The 22,946-nt window shown below is 42.3% G+C and overlaps 1 protein-coding gene across 1 annotated transcript; it reads left to right on the forward strand.

The window, feature by feature from the left end:
* Positions 1-302: 302 nt before the first annotated feature.
* Positions 303-22,746, forward strand: LOC102210128 (potassium voltage-gated channel subfamily KQT member 5-like; the record flags this gene model as incomplete). Its single annotated transcript, XM_005754938.1, has 13 exons — positions 303-384; positions 1,199-1,374; positions 1,996-2,121; positions 3,656-3,766; positions 4,171-4,266; positions 5,951-6,045; positions 10,677-10,703; positions 12,730-12,786; positions 14,346-14,569; positions 17,883-17,991; positions 19,668-19,799; positions 19,938-20,045; positions 22,578-22,746. Coding segments are annotated over 13 exons (1,512 nt in total), but the record flags the coding sequence as incomplete, so codon positions are not given.
* Positions 22,747-22,946: the final 200 nt, after the last annotated feature.

Genomic DNA, 22,946 nt, shown 5'->3' on the forward strand with positions numbered 1-22,946 from the left:
CAGGGCGCCCTCTGACCCCGGAAGGACACACCGTCGCAGCGAGAGGGCGTCACCCGTCACTATGGCAACATAAACAAAACATAACTGTACAAACAGAACCCCGAACAGCCCTGACCCGCTACAATATGCTGCTGAGAATATAGCCCAGAAGAAGCGTATAGTATAGCTTTTATTTAGGAAAGAGCCTTTTCTCTGTAATAAACTCTCTTTTCCAAAGATGAGTGATTCCTCAATCAGATACAGGGCTCGCAAAATCGCTAGCCCGACAGCGAGCTGAGTGTTGAAATTAGTGATTAAAAAACTCAATTTCTGAGCTCTTGTTTCATGTTTACGTAGCTGACCGTTTATGGAAGGAAGGCAGTGAAGCAAGGCACCCCGAAGCAAGTAAGATTCACTCCACAGGCCGTTAGAGGCATGTGGCGTGTATATTCGAGTCCATTCAGATATTAGTAATATTGAATATTTAATCAATTTTAGTATTACAGTAATATATATCTCCAGTAAATAGATCTGACAGCAGGTCAACTTATGCCAAGCTGGCCTCCAGGGTTATAATGCACAGTCGGGAAGCCTTTCTGGGATCATAAAGTTCTCTGGCACCACCCATAAATACCAAAAACTACACTTCCAGGTGGTCTCTGTGTGTCCACTTTCAGCACTGCTGATGTTTTATTATCACTCTGTGGAAGTCCGGTTCTGCCAACTTTCCCTCGGTTAAAATTTTTTCTTTAAATATAGACTCTGTGCACAAGTGTTGGTGCACACCTCTGAGCCTTTGAATTCAAGTGTTTCAGTCACAGGTGTATAAAATCAAGCACAGAGAAGGTAAAGTGCATAAACATGAATAATGCTCTGTTGACTCAGTAACTGCAGAGGTCCAAACTTCAGCTAGCATTAGCATCAAAATCAGTTTTCATAATCCACCATAATAAAAACTGTATTTCAAGTTTTTCTGATCTTTTTGTGGTCGTCTTCCTCTGGCATGCCAGGAGCTTCACGGCCTGGTTCCTGTAGCAAGGCAGCTCCTGTAGGTGTAGTGTGTTGGTGACCCAGCAGATTTGTCTGTATAGTGTAGCTTTGTATAGATTATTTCTGTTTGAAAACACATATTTATCAGTGCAGATCATTTTAAAGGCAGCTTCATAAAGAATTGTATCCTCTTCTGCTGGTAAGCCGTCATTTTGTGTTTTCATTCCAGACATCATAGTGCTGATAGCGTCAGTGGCGGTGGTGTCAGCAGGTAGCCAGGGCAACATCTTTGCCACGTCAGTCCTGCGAAGCCTGCGTTTCCTGCAGATCCTACGAATGGTGCGAATGGACCGAAGGGGAGGCACCTGGAAGCTGTTGGGCTCTGTAGTCTACGCACACAGCAAGGTAGGCGAGGAGGGCATCTGCAGATCAAGCTTCTGATCAAGCTTCAGGGAATCTCAAGATGTTTCTGTAACGCTATGTTTATACGATTAAAACAATTAAAGGTGTTAAAGATGAAATGTTATGCAGTATTTATTTATTTTTAAGCTAGTAGACTAATCCTGCATGATAGTTTGATTGCTCTTCCTTGCTATTTTGAGGTCACAGAGGGTTTCATGAGCATTCATCACCTACCTAAATGTTCCTGATAAAGTGTACACCAGCACAGCTGTGTTCCTACAGCGTTGTTCGAGCAGAGCAATGAGTCAGATTAGCTGCAGTCCCTGATTTGCAGGTAACACTGGGCACATTCAGAGGTCTTGTAGAGTTCAGAGCAGGCAGTTCAGCAGCTGTTTTAGCAGCACATCAGGAAGTTGGTCGCAGTGTTTTATCATATTTATGTCTAAACCAATAAGGGACTGCATCAGAGGAAGGTTCTGTAAAGGGTCGTGACCTATCACGTCATTATTTTATTTCTGTTTCTGACCTCAGTGTTCAGAGAAAAGTGGTTTTAGGTCGATGTGCATTAAATAAATGCTCCTTTTTCCACCATTAAACTCTGATTGACCTCTTTGACTTCTGCAGGAACTGGTAACCGCCTGGTACATCGGCTTCTTGGTCCTCATCTTCTCTTCGTTCCTTGTCTACCTTGTGGAGAATAAGTTCAACAATGAGTTTGCTACGTATGCGGATGCCTTGTGGTGGGGCACGGTGAGTTTGGAGGAATTTCTGTACTTTAGTAAAAAGCCCTGATAGAAATGATTTTTTTACCAGCTGTCAGCCAATCTCTGCAGCCACCTGACCCTCCTGAGTTAGACTTTCTTGGACATCAGCAGAGTACGGGTTTTACTCAGAGTATTTTCAGATGAGTGTGTCCTGCTCTGGATGCAGAAAAGCAGAATCCTTGCCGTTATTATCTCCTGTTCAGCTCTGACTCTGAGCACCAACAGCCGTCCATAAACATTAGTCCTGCACGGCTCCGTTAAACACCATTATTAATCCGGCTCAGAAATTCATAATGGTGTAAAATAGCCTTTGTCATGAATGGTAATCAGAGCCTGAATGAAAAATGTTCAGGCTTCCAAATCAAAGAGGTAGATGGATGGATATCTGTACAGATGGGCAGATAAAACCGGCACAGTAATAAAGCCAAGTAAGGTTTTCCTGCCAGTTTCAGTCCACGGCCAGATACATCTGCCCCTGTCATTAAATGGTGAATACACTTCATTAAGTGCTCCTTTTCAGGCTTTTGTTGAATACATGAGAATGCTTTTATCCAGCAGTCATATTTTGATGCACTAAGTACCATCAATTTAAATCATTACTGCAATTAACTCTTTTAATTCTATTAAAACTTCACTTGCTGACATCGAGATGTTTGAGTCCCATTTTCATTGAATCTGAGGTTTCATATTGTCAAAACGCCCTCTCCGTGTATATCTGCACAACATCATCAGATGCTCGGTAGGTCTTTGCACATAAAGGACAAGAGGAGTGCACATTCTGTGCCTTAGAAAACGTTATTTTTTCAGATAAGGCAGAATAAACATTTGAGCCGCCGGCTTTCAGCAGCGTTCTTGGAACCAAGGCCGCACAGACTGACGCCCGTTAAAGCCTCTGCGCAGGTTTAATCATTCAGATGTGATTGCAGTGCTTGAAGGCATCATTTAAAATCATGTCTCTGTATGGAGAAAATCAGGCTGTATGCAAAAAGGAAAAAGATGCAAATACAATGGAGCGATGCGTACCAGAAGACATTTAACACTGAGCAGTCTGACAGAAATAAACGCAGTCTTAATAGATTAGTGTAAGTAAAGCAGAGGATGCATTTTCAAGTCTACTAACCAAATAACCCCTTTTAATATCACTTAAAGGACCATTTCACCAAAACTGCAAAAGCTGCCTGAGTCACAAACAAAAAGATGAAACCAGTTTCTGTCCTACAACCTTTAAAAGATGCCTTTAAAAACAGGCCTCATATAGGTAGATATAGGTATAGGTATTCCACATGACTTTATAATTTCCAACTAATGACGTCTTACTGTTAAATAAAAAAACTACTAATAGCTTGTAGATGTTTAGATAAGTCATAGACAACGTCGGCGTTACCAGGTCACTTGCAAGTTCTGATACAGCACAAGTTTTAATTTTAAATATAACATTTGTTTAAAAGTTCCCTGTTTAAACAGCCAGGGGCTGCATATGAGCATCCATCAGGCCCTGATAATAATCATTGTTTTCACAGATCACCCTGACAACCATCGGCTACGGAGACAAGACGCCAAAGACGTGGACGGGGCGGATGCTGTCCGCGGGGTTCGCCCTCCTCGGCATCTCCTTCTTTGCCTTGCCAGCTGTAAGTTATTCTTTTTTTATGAATCAGTTTTCTGTAACAGGTTTTCATTTTTTTCTCTCATAAAGTTTCCTTTTTTATGAAATTTGCTTCTTTTTAATGTAAATTTACAACCTTATTATTGTAGTTTATAATAATAATTATTGTTGTATTGTTGTAATAGAACATTCAGTTAATTTCCAGTCACAGTAATTCAGTCATTAAATTGAATTATGTTCCTACTTGAGGACAAAAGTTCTCTGAAACAAGCTGTTTTAGTGCTTGCCTGCTCTCTTCTTATTGGCTAACTTCTGGAAGCCTGCACAGGAGCACTAGGATACTCTCTTTAAGTCACTGCTACCAGTGCACGAAACCACATCATGGTGTATTTGTGGTGTGTGTATTTATTGCTGTTTATATCATTTCAGGGTATTCTGGGTTCAGGCTTTGCCCTGAAGGTCCAGGAGCAGCACAGACAGAAGCACTTTGAGAAGAGAAGAAACCCAGCGGCCTACCTCATCCAGGTAAAACAGACACCCTGTTATTCTTTTGTCTCTGACACATATCTCTGCTTTGGGCTGGACAATGAAGACGTTAACGTTGACGATTCAATCCACTGTAGTGTTGTTAAAATCTATAAGCGACTGTCATTCTCCACTTTGTCCTTTTCCTTCGTGGACTCGATGAAACCCAGTGAAAAGCAGATATCGTCACCCTGTGCAGCCCACTTCTCTCCTCATCTTCTCAAAGCTCAATCATCTCTTTCACCTCCTACTAGTATAGCCATAGACTGTATATAAAAGATGGTCATGGCTACCATGAGATCACCATTTGGGTTGCAGATTCCTGTTTTTCTTCTTTTCTTGCCGTTTTGAAAGCAGGCGTTACGAGCACAGGTGGAACCGAGGGATGTTCCACGGCTAACACATAGACAACCATCCGCACTTACATTCACACCAATAGGTGTGACAGACCCCAGCATGATGGTGGAATTGAACTCAGGACCTTTTTGCTGTGAGGCAGCTGTGCTAACCACCACTGCCCAAGGAAGATTCATGACAAGGAGAAAAAAACTGTGTGACTTTATTTATGCTTTGAAATGTCTGTTCAGCTCATCTAATCTAGATGATCTCTTGACGTTCCAAAGGCTTCTTCAGTTTTTAAAGCTGATGAGGAGTCAGTGTTGTAGGTGGCTGAAAGCATCTCTGTCCACTGAACTGAAGTGGTGTCCGACAACTCCAACTGTCTGCCACCTATGATTCGGTCCTGAGGTCCCTTTCCAGACGATCTAACAACATTCAGTCCTCGTCCTATATGACCTTAACAAACGACATGATGATAGGGTGGGACAACAACTCGCAAACAAGGCCAACATGTCCGGAACGAACTCCAACGTGACAATCCTGGGTTAAATACCTGGGACTCGTCATCAGCTTTCAGATGAAATCCAGTTTGGATTAAAGCAATTGTTTAAATGTGTCAAAAACATTTCCTTCCTACTGAGCTTATTGTCTGAAACAATCCGAAAGCCTGGCAGGGTTATTTGGGGGGATGGTTGTTTTGTTTTTGTTTATTTTTTGGGGTCTGAGGAACCACGGCGATGTTAAATCAAGAGCTGAGTTACAGAGAAAACTCCTCCCACTGTCTGTCTTTTATATACAGTCTATGGTATAAAGCACAGAAACACCAACGATCCCCTCCGTCCTGCTACCTGATCTTCACTCACCTTTAGTTTCATCCTGACTTTCACTGGTGCTGACCTCACATTGACCTCCTCGTATATTTCCCCACATGCTTCCTTTTCCTTTTGTCCATCATATGCTCCCATCTCCTCCTCCTCCTCTTCATCCTGTGCATCCCCATGTTGTACCAGGCTGCGTGGCGTTATTACTCCACCGACAGCACCAGGCCCTACCTGGACGCCACGTGGCGGCACTATGAGAGCCTCCTGCCTATCCACAGGCATGTATCCATGCCTGACCGCCGGCCGACCCCAGACGTGTGACAAATCCGTGTTTTAGTTTTCACTAATCAGCTCTTTTTTTACTTTCTTTTCTTTTCTCCTCTTCTCCTGACTCCCTCTGGGGCCTTGTTTTTCTTTTGGTTTGTTTTTTTACCTTTTTTCTGTCTGTTTATCGATTTTTTTCTGGGAGGGGGGTCTTTTAATTTTTCCCTTCCACCTATTTTTTTTGTGTATTCTGCATGCAGTGTGTTTGGCGTAGTTATGCGGCTGATGAGAACTCGGTTTCCATTGCTACCTGGAAGCCTCACTTGAAGGCGTTGCATACCTGCAGCCCTACAAAGTAGGTACAACTATGGCAGCTGGTGTCTGTATTTGGTGTCTGTGCCACATTCCTTTCCTGCACTTCAACTTTGCAAATTTAAAGTTCATTTAGATCCTCTTTGGATTATTCACTTTTCCTGCTCTGTCCTGTCGTTTTACGTATCTGCTTTTTTTCTCTTTATTGAAAATTTATAGAAGAAGTGATTTTAGAATTTTAATTTATAAATGACAGACAATTTCCAGGCTCCATTAATGTAAAAAAAAAAAAAAAAAAAAAGCTGACTCCTTCATCTGCTTCTCTATAAATGTCTCCGTCTGTGCGCTGAGTGCTCAACGGGCCAGGAACTTTCGCCACTTTGAGGGACCAAGGCAGCAATTTTAGCCGTCACCCTTTCATAGCACGTCTATTTATGACTCCAATTGTGGCTTCAATGACCCAATCTGGCTTTTTGAACTCAAAGCCCTCATCTTCTCAAAAGCCCAGGGCCCAGAGTGATTTAGAGGGACGCACCTATTTCAGTCTGTCAGTGTGTCAAGCTTTAGCTGTAGTGCAGCTTTTTTACAGAAAATGATGAGGGATGCGGAAAGAGTTGAGAAATTTCCCCCAGTGCCGTCAAACCGTCAACTTCCATCAAGTGGTTCTTCATATTACTGTCAATGACAGGAAAGTTGGTATTTATAATAAAACCATACGTAATTTTACCTTCATAGTGCGAATCTTTTCAAATTTTACAGCCCTCAAAGTACAAAAGGGATGATTTTAAATTAAAGGCTTTTTAAGTGTCAGTATTTATTATATCCACATGAAACCTTCAGGACTGAAAATCACATTTAATCTCTTTTAAAAACTGCTACCAAATCACCACGAGTGTCACAATCAAGGTTTTATTTAAGTAAGATTTGTTTTTCTCTACAACAACAGGGGTGGGGAACTCCAGGCCTCGAGGGCCGGTGTCCTGCAGTTTTTAGATGTGTCCTTGATCCAACACAGCTGATTTAAATGGATAAATTACCTCCTAAAAAGTTCTCCAGAGGCCTGGTAATGAAGTAATCATTTGATTCAGGTCTGCTGACCCAGGGACACCGACCCTTGAGGCCTGGAGTTTGACACCGCTGCTCTATAACCATCTCTGAGCTTCAGTATCTCGTGATACATCCTAGCATTTCAGATCGTATTCAGTAACACAACTTTAATGTCTGCAGTGTAGAGGAACAGACGCCCCAGAGAATTCACTTCAAAAAGTGCATTCTGGGTAAACTTTAAATGCTCATATCACCATGTGAGATGCGCGTCTGCTCAAAACAAGTCATGACATGAAAGTTCTCCTTTCACCTACCTGACTTTGTGTGAGCGGTGTCAGAACAAGTTTCTAAAAAGCCCAATCCGAATCATCCTTGGTGTTCACGTGTTCTTTATAACCGTTTGGACCGCGTCACCAAAGTTGACATGTTTTTGTCTGAGTCGTAGGAGTGTTGCCTGGCTGCAGGTGCTTCTCAGCATTCAGAAACCGCTTGAAGGCCAATTCACAGGTTCCATGTTTGCGCCTCACCTGGTTTCTGTCTTAAGGTGTCACACTTTAAATGGGACCACACATTATTTTTATTCGTGTCCCCACATATTGAGGCCAAATTTTTATTGGCTCCAGTTCACAAACGTAAACACACCTCACCAACAGATGTGCTGACTCAAGGATGCTGGAACTCAAAGATAATTTCCAGGCACGGCAGCAGCTGACATACCTGTCGCATAACAGCATAAAAACAAACTTTAGCTTCTACTTCTGCTTATAAAAGTTGGGAAAATGGAATTAAGTTTAAAAAAAACTGCAAGCTGTGTTCCTTTTCTTAAATTGTCTCAATGTCAAAAAAATTCAATCTACATTTTAGCATTAATCTCATCACCCATGTTGTCCCACACAAACATCATGGACTTCATGTTTAGTTTGTTGGGACTAGATCAGAATTTGAACATGTGCTGGAAAAGAAGCTCCTGAGGTTTTGTGTTTCATACCCTGTGAGGTAAAAGATTTAACTATGCAGTTCCTGAATATTTTTTATGACTAAGAAAGTTTCAGAAACATCCCTGCCTCTGATTTATTATTTCATAAATCATACCGTGTCTACTCCAGCTAGCAAATTCTATTTTTTAAATTGACCTAAGACGAGCACTTTATTCATGAAGCTGCCCAGTCTGTACCAAAACCTGCTTTGCTCTATGTAACGTATATCTAAAAAGAGCTTCTTCCTGTTCCTTTCAGAATAAAAGACCTCAACATACGCTGCACGACTGCTATAATCCCACGTACTGTTACTACACATTTTAGAAAAGATCATAAATCTCTAGAACCCACATGGGTTCAATTGGCACAATAATGTTTTTATTTAAATGAAAGTCAAAATGACAGGTCATCACAGTGTGATGGCACGTGCTGTGGGAAATGACTGGTATCGTCCCAAACAGCACATGATAAAAGCAGAAAAGCTGCCCTTAAAAGCTCGCCTCCCTTCATGTTTTAGTATTGGCATTTATGAGTTTTATGCACTTACATTTAAATACTCTGTTTAAAATTATCCACAGTTCTGTGATATAATCCAGGCATCTAACCAAGCTGCTAAACGTTAATACTCGAGCTAGTTATGCACCTTGAATTATAGAAATGGGGAGCTTTTCTTCTTTGGTTAAAGAACATTTTTAAAATTTTATGATTTGTGCATTTTTTGGTATCCATCCTAAACACCCTGCAAACACCCAGTGATTGGGGTTTGTTTTCCACCCCTCCTATGTGCTTTTGAAAGCAATCTGTGGAGCCTGGAAATATTGGGACAGCTATCTGCAATGTATACAATAAATGCATTGCAGATGGTTACATATAATGTACAGTTATAGCTTTATGATTACTTTATTTAAAGGAGTAATGTGTGAAACATGCAGTCCTTAAGTCACTTTCTTCTCTCGCTGCTGCTGCTTTAGTGTGCATGAACCTGCATGTTTGTAGTGAGTCTGCTGTTTGTTAAGGCTTCCACCATCAGGCCTCTTATTGATCGATGTGTTGCGGCCTTCAAATCCTCTGCATGTGTGAAAGAAACAGCTGCTGGCAAAGCTTGTGATGCAGAAATCTCCCTATCATGCTGAACACATTGGTGCGTTTGCAGGTTTTAGCTCCTCGGTTATAAATCATGTATAACTTGTATTTTAATGAATTCCTAAAGCTCACATCATCACGACTTCAACTGGAGAGTAAAGGAGTTTTTAAACATGCTGAGTGTGTCATTCATCACTGTGGACATAAACTTTGCATTTATGATGTTGCCGTTAAAGAAGAATTCGCATTTGCCGTTAACACTACTGCTGAGGCCGCGCTAACTTTACACGCTGAAAAGGTTTGCAAAGCAAAAGTAAACATAGAAATCAGCTGCCTGGAAAAGCCTCGGTGCTAAGTATATGAGGCACAACCTGCATTACCCAACATGAAGCGCATCCAGCAGGTTCACTGTCCAGTACACGTCAGGGTGTGCTTTATAAACTGGTTTCTTGGTTCTCATTAAGCCAAACGAGTTCATGTTATTATGTGGAATAATGCATCCACTTCACAAAAACTTTGACACTTATTGGGTCTGGATCTCCTGCTAGTTGGACTAACCTCATCCTCACCTAGGAGGTGCCAGGATATGTCCTGGTTAGATACCTGAACCACTCTAGCTGGCTCCTGTTCATGTGATGGAGAAGCACCTCTAAGCAGAGTCCTTCCTGACTTACTGAGCTCCTCATGCTCCATCCAGAGTCTTGCCACCCTTCGAAGGAACCTCATCTGAACTCTAAACCCTGAACTCTGAACCCTGCCCCCTTGGCTTTGCCTAGAAATTCTAGAACATAGGTGTCAAACTCTGGCCTGTGGGCCAAATTTGGCCCGCAGCCTAATTACATTTGGCCCGCGAAGCCATACCAAATTACTATTAGAGCTGGCCTACTGGTATTATACAGCTAATATATATATTGTTTAGTATTAAGCTTTGCTTGTTCCATATTCAGTTTTTCAGCAAAACTTGTTTGAGTCCATAACAAAAGATTCATTCTTATATCTGGAGGAAGATTTTTCAATAAATATTAATGTTAGCCCGCGACTTTGTTCCAGTTTTGAATTTTGGCCCACTGTGTATTTGAGTTTGACACCCCTGTTCTAGAAGGTTATGACCAGTATTAATGACCAAGGGCAACCTGGCAGAGGGCAGCTTCCACTGTGCCCGGGTCCAAATTATTTCCGGTAGTGTGAACCAGGCTCTCACTGCGGTTGTGCAGAAAATGAACGTCCTGTAATAATGGGTTAGATACCCAATATTCCTTGGTCTTGGAATAGACCAAGCTGCAAAATAAAAAATGGTGCACTGTATTACCTTGCAATAACATTGTAACTTTGACCAAAAAAGACTGTTCACTGTGGTAGATTACATAACTTACCATACAAAAACTGATGCAAGACAAAGTGGAAAATATTAGTTAAACTCTCTTTAATACAACATATGAGATTTCTAATAAATGGGCTAAAACTTGCAAAAGCACCAGTATTTTGATATAAGCACTGTACTATTACTGAAGTTTTATGAAAAGATGTGTTCTCAAATATCTTTCCTTTTCTGATCTGTCTGCTGCAGGAAGGAGCAGGGAGAGTCGACCACAAGGTTTGTGACTGTTTGACCTTCGCTGTGTTACGTAGTGTTGTAAGTCCATGACTTGGAAATAGGGCTGGGCGTCAAATCAGAGAATGTATCAACAAAGCTGATGCGGCGCAGTACCACGTGTGACCACTTGGGAAATTTACCTGAAAATAACTGAGTGCCTGAATTTTATTTTCACGGCTTTTTCTTCTTGTTTTTAGTCAAATGTTTGTAAGTACTTGAGTTTTTAGATTACCTTGAAAAGTCAGCTTTAGATTTTAGAGTTTCTAACTCCTGCCTGCAGATCAAAGATGAATGACGGCTATAAGATACACCTCAACAATGTTATGAAGGGGGAATCAATCTATAGAGGCCGAAATGGTTTTAGGTATCAGGCTATAAATGTGTTTATTTCTGCTGTACAGCCGGACTCCTTGGACACCGGTTGTTAGAGGAACCGATGTTATTGTGGCACTTCTTTTTCAACCTTCATCTGCACTTTGCAGCTCACTCATTAGTGATTCTCCATGGCCACGCCCATATTTACTTTCTATTCTAATGACGTGTCATCGCCTTTAGGACAACTTAGCTACACCGGATGTACCTTATGTTGCATGACATCAAAAATGTGGTGCAGCTTTTATTTTTATCACTCACTTAAATTCAGTAGAAGGTACAAAGCATTTCCTGCAATGCTCTAATGCAAACGAATGAGCGCTGAGAAATCAGCAGCAAAGCTGAAGAAGTTCTGTTAATACACTCGTGATCTGCATCGTTATGTTCAAACAATGGCCGGCCGTCTTTGAGGGCTCTTTCCGCCACACTTCTGTGCGACCTGCATGGTCACCCAGACAGAACAGGTGCCCTAACAGGAGCTGAAGGCCATAAGGGTGATGATGTGTTGCCTGGAAAAGCAGCCACTTTTACACAAGCACTCTGTATGACTCAGTGTTTTGACTTTCTGTTTGGTGCTGTTTTTTCTTTTTATTGCTTTTTCTCTCCAAAAGAGAAAAAATAAAATCATTTACACACCACGTTCACTACACACACAGGAAAAAACACACACACAACATTTTTCTCATGCTTTAAACCATCCTCTTGCCTGAGGCATCTATTACACACTTATTACAAATGTTATTCTGTGTGATTATGTCCTAATATTGCTTAATTTTGCTTAATCAGTGCTCCTGATGTTTCTCTTTGAGCCAATGCATTTATAGACTCATTTGGGGAGGGCAGTGTGCAGGGCAGTGGAGGCTGTGTGATGTAATATGTTGTGTTTGCAGTTATGAAACACTGAGTAAATGTTTGTCTGCAAACCACCGCTGCGAACTGAAGGCAGGCGTGCTTTCTTTTTTTTTTATATTACTCTTTCCCTTTGAACCTGGTTTATGAAATACACCACAATGTAGAAAAGGTGATGGAGGTTCTGCAAAACCCCCAACTCTATTTATGTCTCTACTGCAGAGCTAGAGAGGAGGGATTAAACGCCACACTGTGCAGTCAGTGCAGAGCTGCCTTGCTTTATTAACAGAATCAGTATATATGAGAAAAGGCAGTGAGGAAACCAAAACATTACATGGGAAACAAAAATGGATTTGCATGTTTATACCTTCAGTAAACCCACACGACTGTGTAAAGCTCCCTGTCCGCTCACTGGTGATTCAGGCACTTGTTGCCATGGCCCAGCTGAATTCACATAGTTAAATGAGGGATATCGGCATGAACTGTGTGACTCACCAAATTGCAGCCTTTTTCAAACGGTCCTGTAGATGTTCATTTTCTCTACTAAGCTCAATTTGCCTCCGTTCTGCTGCTTCTAAATGTCAGTGGTCGACAAATTGAAACTCCAGCGGTAAACGTATTACTTTGTACTTCCTAGACTTCATGCATACAGTCCTGTAAAGGTTCATCAATCAGTTATTCTGCAGAGCTTACACTAAGAAAGTGGTGTTTAGATGCACCAGGGTTTAAGACAGAAAGATTTTCTCTCATCTGTTTCTGCTTCATGTAACACATCACCGTGTGTCTATCTCCCCTTGGTTTTTAGTAAAAATCATAGTAATAAACAGAAGCTACTGAGGAGGTGTACTGCTCGGAAACATAGGTACACAGCATCTCTGCTCCCTGTGACATGAAGTTTTTCTTTGGGAATGCTGACTAATTCTTGGTGCATGGGTATCTGTAGGAGGCTGTGCAGCCTCAGAGAGAGCAGAGTCAGAAAACCCTGCAGGGAGACATCAGTCGCCTTCATAGTAACACACTATTTGCCTTTTGTTTGATATTTGCCTGAGCAATGCGCTATTTGTGCCTGTTGTGATTTTGGTTTTTAACTGTCAGGTCATTAGTCTGTGCCAGGTTTCGTTCTCAGCAGCTCCTCTGAAATAACTAATTAGCTTTTTCTCTGGATGTAGTGAGATTGAAATTACTGTGTGTGTGTGTGTGTGTGTGTGTGTGTGTGTGTGTGTGATTGTGTGTGTGATGCACCGTCAACATTTTCTTCTTCACTCACCTCCTTGTATTCCACCTAAACGATAAACCGCGCTTCATTCACCAGAACCCACACAGACATCTCAGGTACCATCCCCTCCACCGGTGAGAAGCATTGCTTCTTATTGCTAGCCACCTAACAGCTATGAGACTCTCAGTTACTTCTTACATCATGCACTCTGATTTCTAACGAGGGATACGAGTCAGAGTCGGTACAAAGTCTCGAGGGCCTCACTGCCACTCGGCACAGTCAGCAGTGAGCAACACTAGCTAACGTTAGCTTAGAATCAGAACCTAGCATGCAACATTTTCCTGATGACTTCACGGGCTCAGTCATTAGTGTCAAGTCACGTTGAGACTAACAAGTGAGATCATGACGTTCATTTTACAAGTTATTAGAAAGGAGGATTATGCAGATGCACTCGTTGGCTGATAACGTCTTAATGAAATCATTAGCCATCCTGTTGACTTTCTCAGACTATTGAGTTTAAGAGTAAGAATTTACTGAGACGAATCAACACATTCATGACCAAAATCCACTGATTTGGTGACAATAAGAAGAACACAGACTTCTGTTTAATCCTCTGCAGCGTGTAAATGATGCACGGCTGACGCCTGCGAACGGCTTTGCATGCTGTCATTCTGCATAAACACAGGATCTGTCACTCGCTAATTATCTCCACACCTCATGGTCCTGCCTGTTCACACTCTGCAGGTAATTCTTATGAATTTTCATCCATAAACTCACACTTTTATATAAAAACATGCGATACATTTAATATAACTGTGCGACACCCGCTGGCTCTTTTAATGATGTGTAAACTAATTGGTCACACAAGACGGCATACTGTGCACACTTGCAGGAACAAACCACCAGCATCATCACACAGCTGAAGCTTCATATCTAACCAAAGCTTGCATTTTGTCTAAAGCATCTGCTGCAATGCATGCTGGTCTGTCTCCATCCTGTCCTGCAGCCCTTATACTAAATGGATGGCTGCCATGTTCAGCAGTTTATGAAGGAACACTTTTCCAGGATAACTTTTTGCTATCATGAAAATCATTTATCGCTCAAACATGTTGACCTCTTTGTCATTTCCACCCCACTTCACTTCCTTCTTCTTTCCCCTTCTCGCTCCAATCTCCCTCTGTACTACTCCTCATCACTAATTTCAGCCAGAAGTTGAGTTTCAAGGAGCGGGTGAGGATGGCGAGCCCCCGAGGTCAGAGCATCAAGAATAGGCAGACGTCATCAGTGAACGACAGGCGCTCTCCGGTGGCTGACGCTGGCACAGAGGGCACCAGTCCCGCCAAGGTTCAGAAGAGCTGGAGCTTTAACGACCGCACGCGGTTCAGACCGTCGCTCCGCCTCAAGAGTCAGTCCCGCTCCACCACTGATGGTGCGTGTGCCATTCTGCTTTCACTGCCGGTATTTTATATCAGTGTGGATTATTAACAAAGCAAAATCACCTGTTTTAGAGTCTGGCTTCTGGCCTCCACCATGCTGGCTTTTTAGTGGTGGCTTATAAATGCTAAGTAACATATTACCGTACCAAAACTGAAGACGGCCTTCTTGGTTTCATCATCTTCTCTCTATTATCATGGAGTCTTTAACTTGAGGTGCCCGTTGTTGTGTTTTTGCGTTATATAAATAGTACTGGACAAAACTGCTTTTCCTGTGAGGGGAAAAAAAAAAGATGTTAGAATTTTTTCCATTTAAATTTTGAAATGTCTCAATGTCTTTTTTTTGTTCAGAGCAGGTCTAATAACTTATTTTAGCCATTAGGCTACATTCACTGCTGCTCATTGTGTGCTGTCAAAGTCAAAATCGGCCAGTTTCAGTCATGCGGGATTAACAGGAAGTGAGTAACCTCTCCAAACAGCTGCTCTTGCTCTTCCTTGAGTGCCACATTTAAAGAAAGGTGTTCCAGAGATATAAAAATAAGCACAACTGCCCCAACCTCACTGCTCATATTTAACCGACTCTCGATCCAGCTCATCAGAACTGGTTTGGCTCACTAATGACGCAGCGGAGTGGAGGAATGCTGATGGCTGCTGTGCTCACTTTCTTTGGCCTAGCAGTGCCGGCCTGGCGAGTCCTCCTGGGTAACAGCCAGTTGGTGGTTGTGGGCGGACTGATGGATAGATGGAAGGTGGGGGTGGTGAGCTCCAGGAGCCATATGGGGTGTCAGAGCCGTCCAGCTGGCTGAGGCCTGCTGGTGGAGAGGAATCATTAGCCAAGCTAGCCAAAACCAAACTGGTTGGCTGGTTAGCCACGCTGCGTCTGATCGCTGACATGTTGGCTAAGTGAGACATTAGAGGATGGGAAACATCTCCCTTCCATTCTGGCTTAATTAGAAATGAAACCAGGAATTATTTTAGTGGAAAGTTTTTAATGGAGCAAATCATTAATCAGCACTGTTTTTCATCAGCAGCAGGTCTGACAAAACCCACATACTGTGGAGTAATCGATCCTTTCCTGAGGTCATCTACAGTGTTTAGTTCAACAGAACACATCAACGGCATTAACCCTGTGCTTACCTCCTCAGGGTGCTCAGGGTTCCTGCTCCATTTGGAAAATCAAAATGAAGTCTTTCTAAACCTTTAATGCTTTATTACCCCATGACACTAAGGTGAATCTCTGGATTTTGGACAGCTTTGATCTGTGCTTTAAACTATTTAGACTCCAGATTTTCCACCAGCTCACAGAGATCCCCACAGCCCAGCAGAGGCGTGTAACTACAAAGTGAAGGTCAATGGATTAGTAAGCTGTGTTGAGCTTAAAGTCCGAGTTTAGTCTCTTATGAGTCTTGAGTCACTTTTTACCTGTTACATCGAGGTGGTAACTTATTCTGAAACTAAACAGTGACCTGGTGATGAGCAGGTTTTGTTTAGAGTTTCTGTCTAAAAACAGCTGGAATTGTCCAAAACTACAAAAACTACCAGGGTCAAAGTATTCGTCAGATGTTCTTCAGCAGGAGTGATGCAAATTTGAAGTTGTTGTCATATTGGAAGACAAAGCTATTACCCAAACCTGGTTTTGCCTGCTGACTGCTTGATGTTTTCTTCTTCACATATCCTTCTTTCGTCTAGTGGTGCAACGGATCACAGTTGATCCGTAATCCAAACTGATCCCACTCCACAGAGCGCATGGTGGGTCTGTCAAGCGATAGTTATGGCCAGCGCTAGCGGTCCAAGTGGAGGAGCAGAGGAGTTTGCGGTACTTAAGCAGCCCTTTCATGCCCAGTCCGACCGGGCTAAAGCTAATACAAAAGCTATTGGAGTGTTTCGCTGCAGACGGGAGGCCGTATTCCATTGTGCAAAACAAGGGGTTTAAACTATGATGCACGTGCTTGAGCCACGCTATGATATCCCGTTGCGCGTCCACTTTAGTGACAAGATCGTACCCAGGCATGTATGAGCAGGAAAAGATTTAAGTTATGGCTGAACTGTCCCAGGAATCTTCTGTTGCCCTAACTACTACAAATGGGTGGAGCTCCAGGGCAACGGAAAGCTACGTGACCATGACAGCTCGTTATATCACAGCGGAGTGCGATATAATGAGCGGTATGTATTATTGTAGGGTCTACCTAACAATATCAAGCGCCTTGAGGCGACTGTGTTGTTGTGATATGGCGCTTTATAAATAAAAGTGAATTGAGTGGTAGTTACAAAGCCCTATACTGCCCTATATTGTACCATTTTTTTATTTTAAATAATTGCGTAGAATGAGTCTAGAGTTGAATGTTTTTAACATGTAAAAAATACTTCCATAAGTAAATAAGTAAATGTTCAATTTTTGTCTTTTTTATTTTTTTGCTGATCCGAAAATTGATCCGATCCGTGACTTAAAACCGTGATCCGATCCGAATCGTGAGATTTTTGATCCGTTGCACCACTACTTTCGTCACAATACCTTCAACCTTGATGAGATTCCGAGTTCCAGATGCACTAAAGCATGCTCCCATCATCGTGTTTCCCTGTGCAGACGGTGTTCTTTGGGTTGTCTGCTTCTCCCTTCTTTCTCCAAACATAAGCAGCGTTTCTGTGGCCGAAGAGCTCTAGTTTTGTCTCATATGAACAAAGGACGCACTTTCAGAATGCATAACCTTTCTCTGTGTCTGTTACGAAGAAGTGGAGTTTTTCTTGGTCTGCAACCTCGCAGTCAGTTAGATTTTTGGAGGTTAATTCATTTTACAACTACATTAGTTTGTTAACCTAACAGCACCATCAATCTACATAACCACAACCTAAAATCATGAGCTAGCCACGATAAGACAGACCGCATGATCTTCACATTTCAAATATGTATTTGTACCTGTCAATCAAACATGAACCGCCCCAATTTTAGGCTCCACCAATGTGCAAATGGATGCATCATAAAAAAGTGTGCCCATTGTATAGTTATTATTCGTGTATTCATGGGAGTCTAGAGGGACTGACTCGCTTTTTGAGCCAACCTCAAGTGGCCATTAGAGGAACTGCAGTTGGTGGAACATTTCTTTTCAGACCCATCTTGACTGTGATTTGTAAAGCAAACCATGACTTGAAGTTTCTGCGACTGCATGTTAGTGTGTTTGAGCAGTAAGACTAACACGGCTCACTGCAATCTGTTGTTTGTGTGGATGCAAAATGTTCTCATTGGCATAAAGTGACTTCATCGCTATCACAGAAATAAATAATCCTCCTTTTCTGCACCTCTCTTCCAAACAGCAGACTCCAACATTACAGCGGAGGACGGTTTTGATGAGAAGGGCTGTCACTGCGACATCTCAGTGGAGGACTTGCAGCCCTCGGTCAAGTCTGTCATCCGAGCTGTCAGGTGAGACAGAGGAAATGAGACTTCCTCTTTCAGTCTAACTTCTGCTGCAGTTTTCCGTGACCCAGGCTGCAGGCAAACTAACCCTGATTGCGACCAACCCCCCGCCATCTTCTGATTGAGCTCAGGGGATTAAAGTGACCGGATGGTTGTTATTTCTGTTAGTTTATTTTTGGATCATCAGGAAATATGGTTAGTGGGAGGATTAAAAGCTGTGTAAGGTGATCGTGTCACAAGGAAACAAGAGTAGACACGTCTTCATGTCCTTCGTGTCCTGAAAGAACTAAAGAGCCTGTTAGATGCAAGGTCATCATACGTCCCCGACCAGCAGGAGTTCAATAAAAGTTAAAAGCAGCTCAGTGTTTGAATTATTAAATATATAATAACTAAGACTATAATGCTGAAGCTTCTGTGGCTCCATGTGGTGAACGAGCTCCTTAACAAGACACCTCATGTTGGTTTTTCTTTTAGTTTTTACTTTATGAGCATCGACAGACTTTCAGTTTTATCAAAAAACAATAATAAACATCAGTGGTTCACCTCATCCCTTTATCCAGCTTCCACATATAAAGTGAACTGGCTGTCACGCATCACTTTGTGGACACAGACAGGTGTGAAAATAGTGACACAGCCACATCAGTCACGATAGCCTTCACTAAAGGCTACAACTTTAACGTAGGTACCTGCTGTATTTACAAAATTATGTAGGATCAAAAATGCTGGAAATACAGCAAATAAACATCAGTGCGCTTCAAAGGCTTGTATTCTGAAAATATTAGCTTCATTAAATATGCTTCAGTTATTGTGCAAAGAAAAGTGTAAATTCACTAATCAAATGTCCTACGTGCCAAACTCGAGGCCACTGAGGGGCCAAGAAGCTAAACAGACGTGCTCACTTCCATGGCACCTGCAAGCTAACGAGCTTCCTTACGCAGAATGCACCCAAAGGAAAACGAATGTTCAAGCCCATAGTAGAGTTTTGTGTATGCACTCACTCACAACAGTCTCACATTCTGAAACCACATGACAGCACAGAGATGCGAAGGTAAGTCGGGGGTACGGCAAATTCAGGAAGTCACTAAATGAGATTTGCAGCTGCAGCAAAAATGTTCTTTGAGTCAATCTGACAATAGCAGAAGCCAGGTATGCCACTCACCTCATAACTTGTCACTTGTACATTTTTATATGCATCACATTTCGTGTCAGAAGGCTCAGTGGTATGTACATGTAAACTACATCATCAGGACCCCCTGTTTTGCTCTATGAAATGATGCTGGCTGAGCATCTTATTAAATATTTTTGATATTTTGAAGCATTCACATGGACCAAAACTGTATATCAGAAGGCTGTGACAATATAATCCAGCATGTTTTCATTGTTTCCGACCCCTTTGACTCTCCACTTTCAGCCACGTTCCCTTGAATTCAGCCTCAGTGCTCCACAGGTGTTTCCATCCACATACACATGCAGCTAAAATCTGCCTTTTTTCTGAGAAAGTGGTTGTTCTGAGCGTTTGAAATGCTGTGAACAAACAGGTCGACACATTAAAAGCACCATTAAGCACTATCAAAATAAATGCAGGCTTTAATTTGTTTACATTAGCTCAGGCTGGCAGTGTCACGGCTGGACCACAGCTCCCCCTTCTGGTGAATTTATGAACTTCTGTGCTGTTCATGCAGGATCATGAAGTTTCATGTAGCCAAGAAGAAGTTTAAGGAGACGCTGCGTCCGTATGATGTGAAGGACGTGATCGAACAGTACTCTGCCGGTCACCTGGACATGCTGTGCCGCATCAAGAGCCTGCAGACCAGGTAGGACGGACATTGTACTGCAAAAGATCTGCATGTGTGTATGCATTCCTTATACATGCATGGGTTTATCTCACGCTGTTTTTTTCTTTTTGCAGTTTGTGTTTTTGCATGTTTGTACCTGTGTTTGCTTCTCTCCAGGCTGGACATGATAGTAGGCCCACAGCCCCTGAGCAGCCGAGCCAAGGCCTTTTCCTCCCCCTCCCTGTCTGTCTATTACAGCCAGGGGAGGAAGAACTCCACCCAGGGGTCAGAATTCCCCCAACTTACTCAATCTACCCACCTACTCTGTCATTCGCATGTCACATGGGTTCAGTTCACTCCTCAGTCGCACAATTCAGGAGCTGGTTTGTTCTCAGAAACGTGAAGGAAAACAAAGTGCGGCCTCATTTATCAACCATTCGTTAGTCCAGCATACCTGACCGCCCCTTCATGGAGAATTGATGGCAATGAGGTTTACAAAACATGCACTCGGGACAATTAGTATAACTGTTGAGTTCATTTTTTGCTAGAAAGAGAGAGCATAATTGCCCCCATATTGGCTTCCCTTCATTGGCTTCCTGTTAAATCCAGAATCAAATTTAAAAGGCCCCATCTTATTTTAATGACCTTATAGTACCATATAAACCCATTAGAGCACTTCCCTCTCAGACTGTGGGCTGACTTATGGTTCCTAGAGTATTTAAAAGTAGAATGGGAGGTAGACCCTTCAGCTTTCAGGCCCCTCTTCTGTGGAAACTCCCAGTTTGGATTCCACTTTTAAGATTAGGCTTAAAAGTTTCCCTTTGACAAAGCATATAGTTAGGTCTGGATCAACTGATCCATAGAAACCGGCAGTTGCTGAGCCTGGCTCACCAGAGATGAAATAGAGAAATGGATGGTGTGCAGCGTGCATGTCTAAGGACTGCGGGGACCTCCTTTGTAGATGGTGTTGAGTGGCTGACGAGTACATAATACTATACTTCAGCTGTGCCAACATCTCACTTCTGATTTTGGACAGGCAAAGTCCCTCTTGATCCAAAATTCACTTAGTAGCACTGCTTGGAAACTTTTCTGAATGACCCTTGTTTTCACTGCTCACCAGGACATTAAACTATTTTTATGTGTACAGTTTTCACATTGAAGAACAATTACAAACACAGCTCTATAAATCCCAAACTCAAAGGATTTCAGCTTACCATTTAACAATGATGTAAGCCCCTGAAGCATGCTGTGTGTCCTAAGAGACTGGCAGGTTTGTCAGGAAGGGGACAGATGAAGCCTAAATCAGCTTGAGTTGACACAGTGCAGTGCAGTACTACTCCTTCCAGTCCTCCATAAAACTGATAGATTTGCTTGTCTTTGTTAATCAGGACCTTTACATTGCTGCCAGTGTTGTTTTGTTGCCTTTACCTTCACTACTTGTTCCACATGTGCCACCCGAGGCTTTTAGGGGGTTGAAAGTTCAGGATTTGTCACCACAGCTGTGCACAGCTGTGCCTTTATATGCATGATAAATCCAAGTTGTCTGCAGGTTTGGAGCTTTTTTCCTCTGATGATTTGATAAATGAGGCCCCTGGTTGACGAGCTAAAGCCTGAATTAACTGAGCTTCGAGCCACACTCTGCTCCCACACACAAACACGTCCTGGTATATCTGCTACTAACCAGCCACTAACAGATCTCTTAAGTAAATTGACTTCTGTTCTGGGAAAGGAGTTTGCAATGTGATGCTAACATGTTTTAGACACACTCCAATCACACACCAGAAGGTTTCACCTGTCATTGCTGTTGCAACACTGCCCCCTGCTGATGCTGTGTGCACTCTGTTGCTGCAGATGAGCCAATCCGACTTGCAAAGGGTGGAGGGCCTGTCAACATGCTTCTTTTTTTTTAACCACATCTCGTAGTCACGAGTAGAGTCTAACACAGGCCAGCAAGCTCCAGCCACAAATAACTTCAACCTGCCATGACCTCACTGTAATATATGAAAACATCTGTAAGATTAGAATAGAGAAAGCTGTAACAGTCCTTAAATTTACGCAAAATGTTTTTTGTTTTTTTTAGTAAAATGTTTAAAATGTTACATGGAGGCTGGTCTTGTCTATATTTGGATCCAGTCCACAATTACAATCCCCAGATCGTCTACATTTGATCTGCATGTTTCATATTCAAGAGGAGCGTGAATCATTCGGTTCCTGCCCATCTTATCCTGAATTACATTTCTTATTTGAAATTGGACTGATTTACAATGAACGAGTGTCGTAACTCTTCTCGCTTCCTCCTGTAAAAATACAGTTTTAGAATCCAGATCTAACTTCCCGGTGTAGTGCTCGATCCCCTTTTCTTCTAGCATGATTTAGTGGTGACATACAGGGTGTCCACACCTGACTTTTTCTTCTTCCTTTTGGTGAACTCGTGATTGCATGATCTTGGCTCAGTTTTTCTGTGCTCTCTGTCAGCTTTAACACAAACAGACTTTATTAACCAGATCCCACAGAGCCTGACTGGATTTAGCATTTAGACATAAATATAATCATGTGTAAACCAAAATATAAGACTCTAATGTTTAGAGTCTGAAATAAAAAGTTGTATTGTTAATTGGTAAAATGTAATCTGGTTGGTAATGTTTGGAAGTGTGAAGTCCAGTGAGGAAGAATAATCTCTCGTGTTTGGATTTGTTTTATTCGGGGAAAGGTTTACTTTAGATAAACGGTTCTAATTTTCCTTCCTTTTGTAGTCCTCCTTTGTACATTTTAAAATTAATATCTTATTGTGTTTGCTTGTATTTCTGTGCATTTCAGGGTGGACCAAATCCTTGGGAAGGGCCAAATTCCTCTGGATAAGAAGATTAGAGACAAGCTGCTCTCTGATGGCGATATACTGGAGGACATGAGCATGCTGGGTCGCGTCTGTAAGGTGGAGCGACAGGTCCGTCCTCTGGGTTTTGTTCTTAAAATTTCAGGAGGTTGAGAGGATCAGGGTTTTTGCTAATTGGAACTTCAGTGTTTGCTGCCTCCGGTCCTCATTACGTACCCCAAAATGCCCCCAGTGTTTCTGGTCAATAAGACTAGAACAGCGCTACGTAAGTGCCAGTCCATCGACAGCAAACCAGCTAAATACAGTAAAATGTGATCCATCTCGACTGCGTTTAAGTTTCCTAAAGTTACAGG

Source organism: Pundamilia nyererei, unplaced genomic scaffold, assembly GCF_000239375.1.
Source record: "Pundamilia nyererei isolate P.nyererei 1_Seehausen unplaced genomic scaffold, PunNye1.0 scaffold00764, whole genome shotgun sequence".
Taxonomy (NCBI): domain Eukaryota; kingdom Metazoa; phylum Chordata; class Actinopteri; order Cichliformes; family Cichlidae; genus Pundamilia; species Pundamilia nyererei.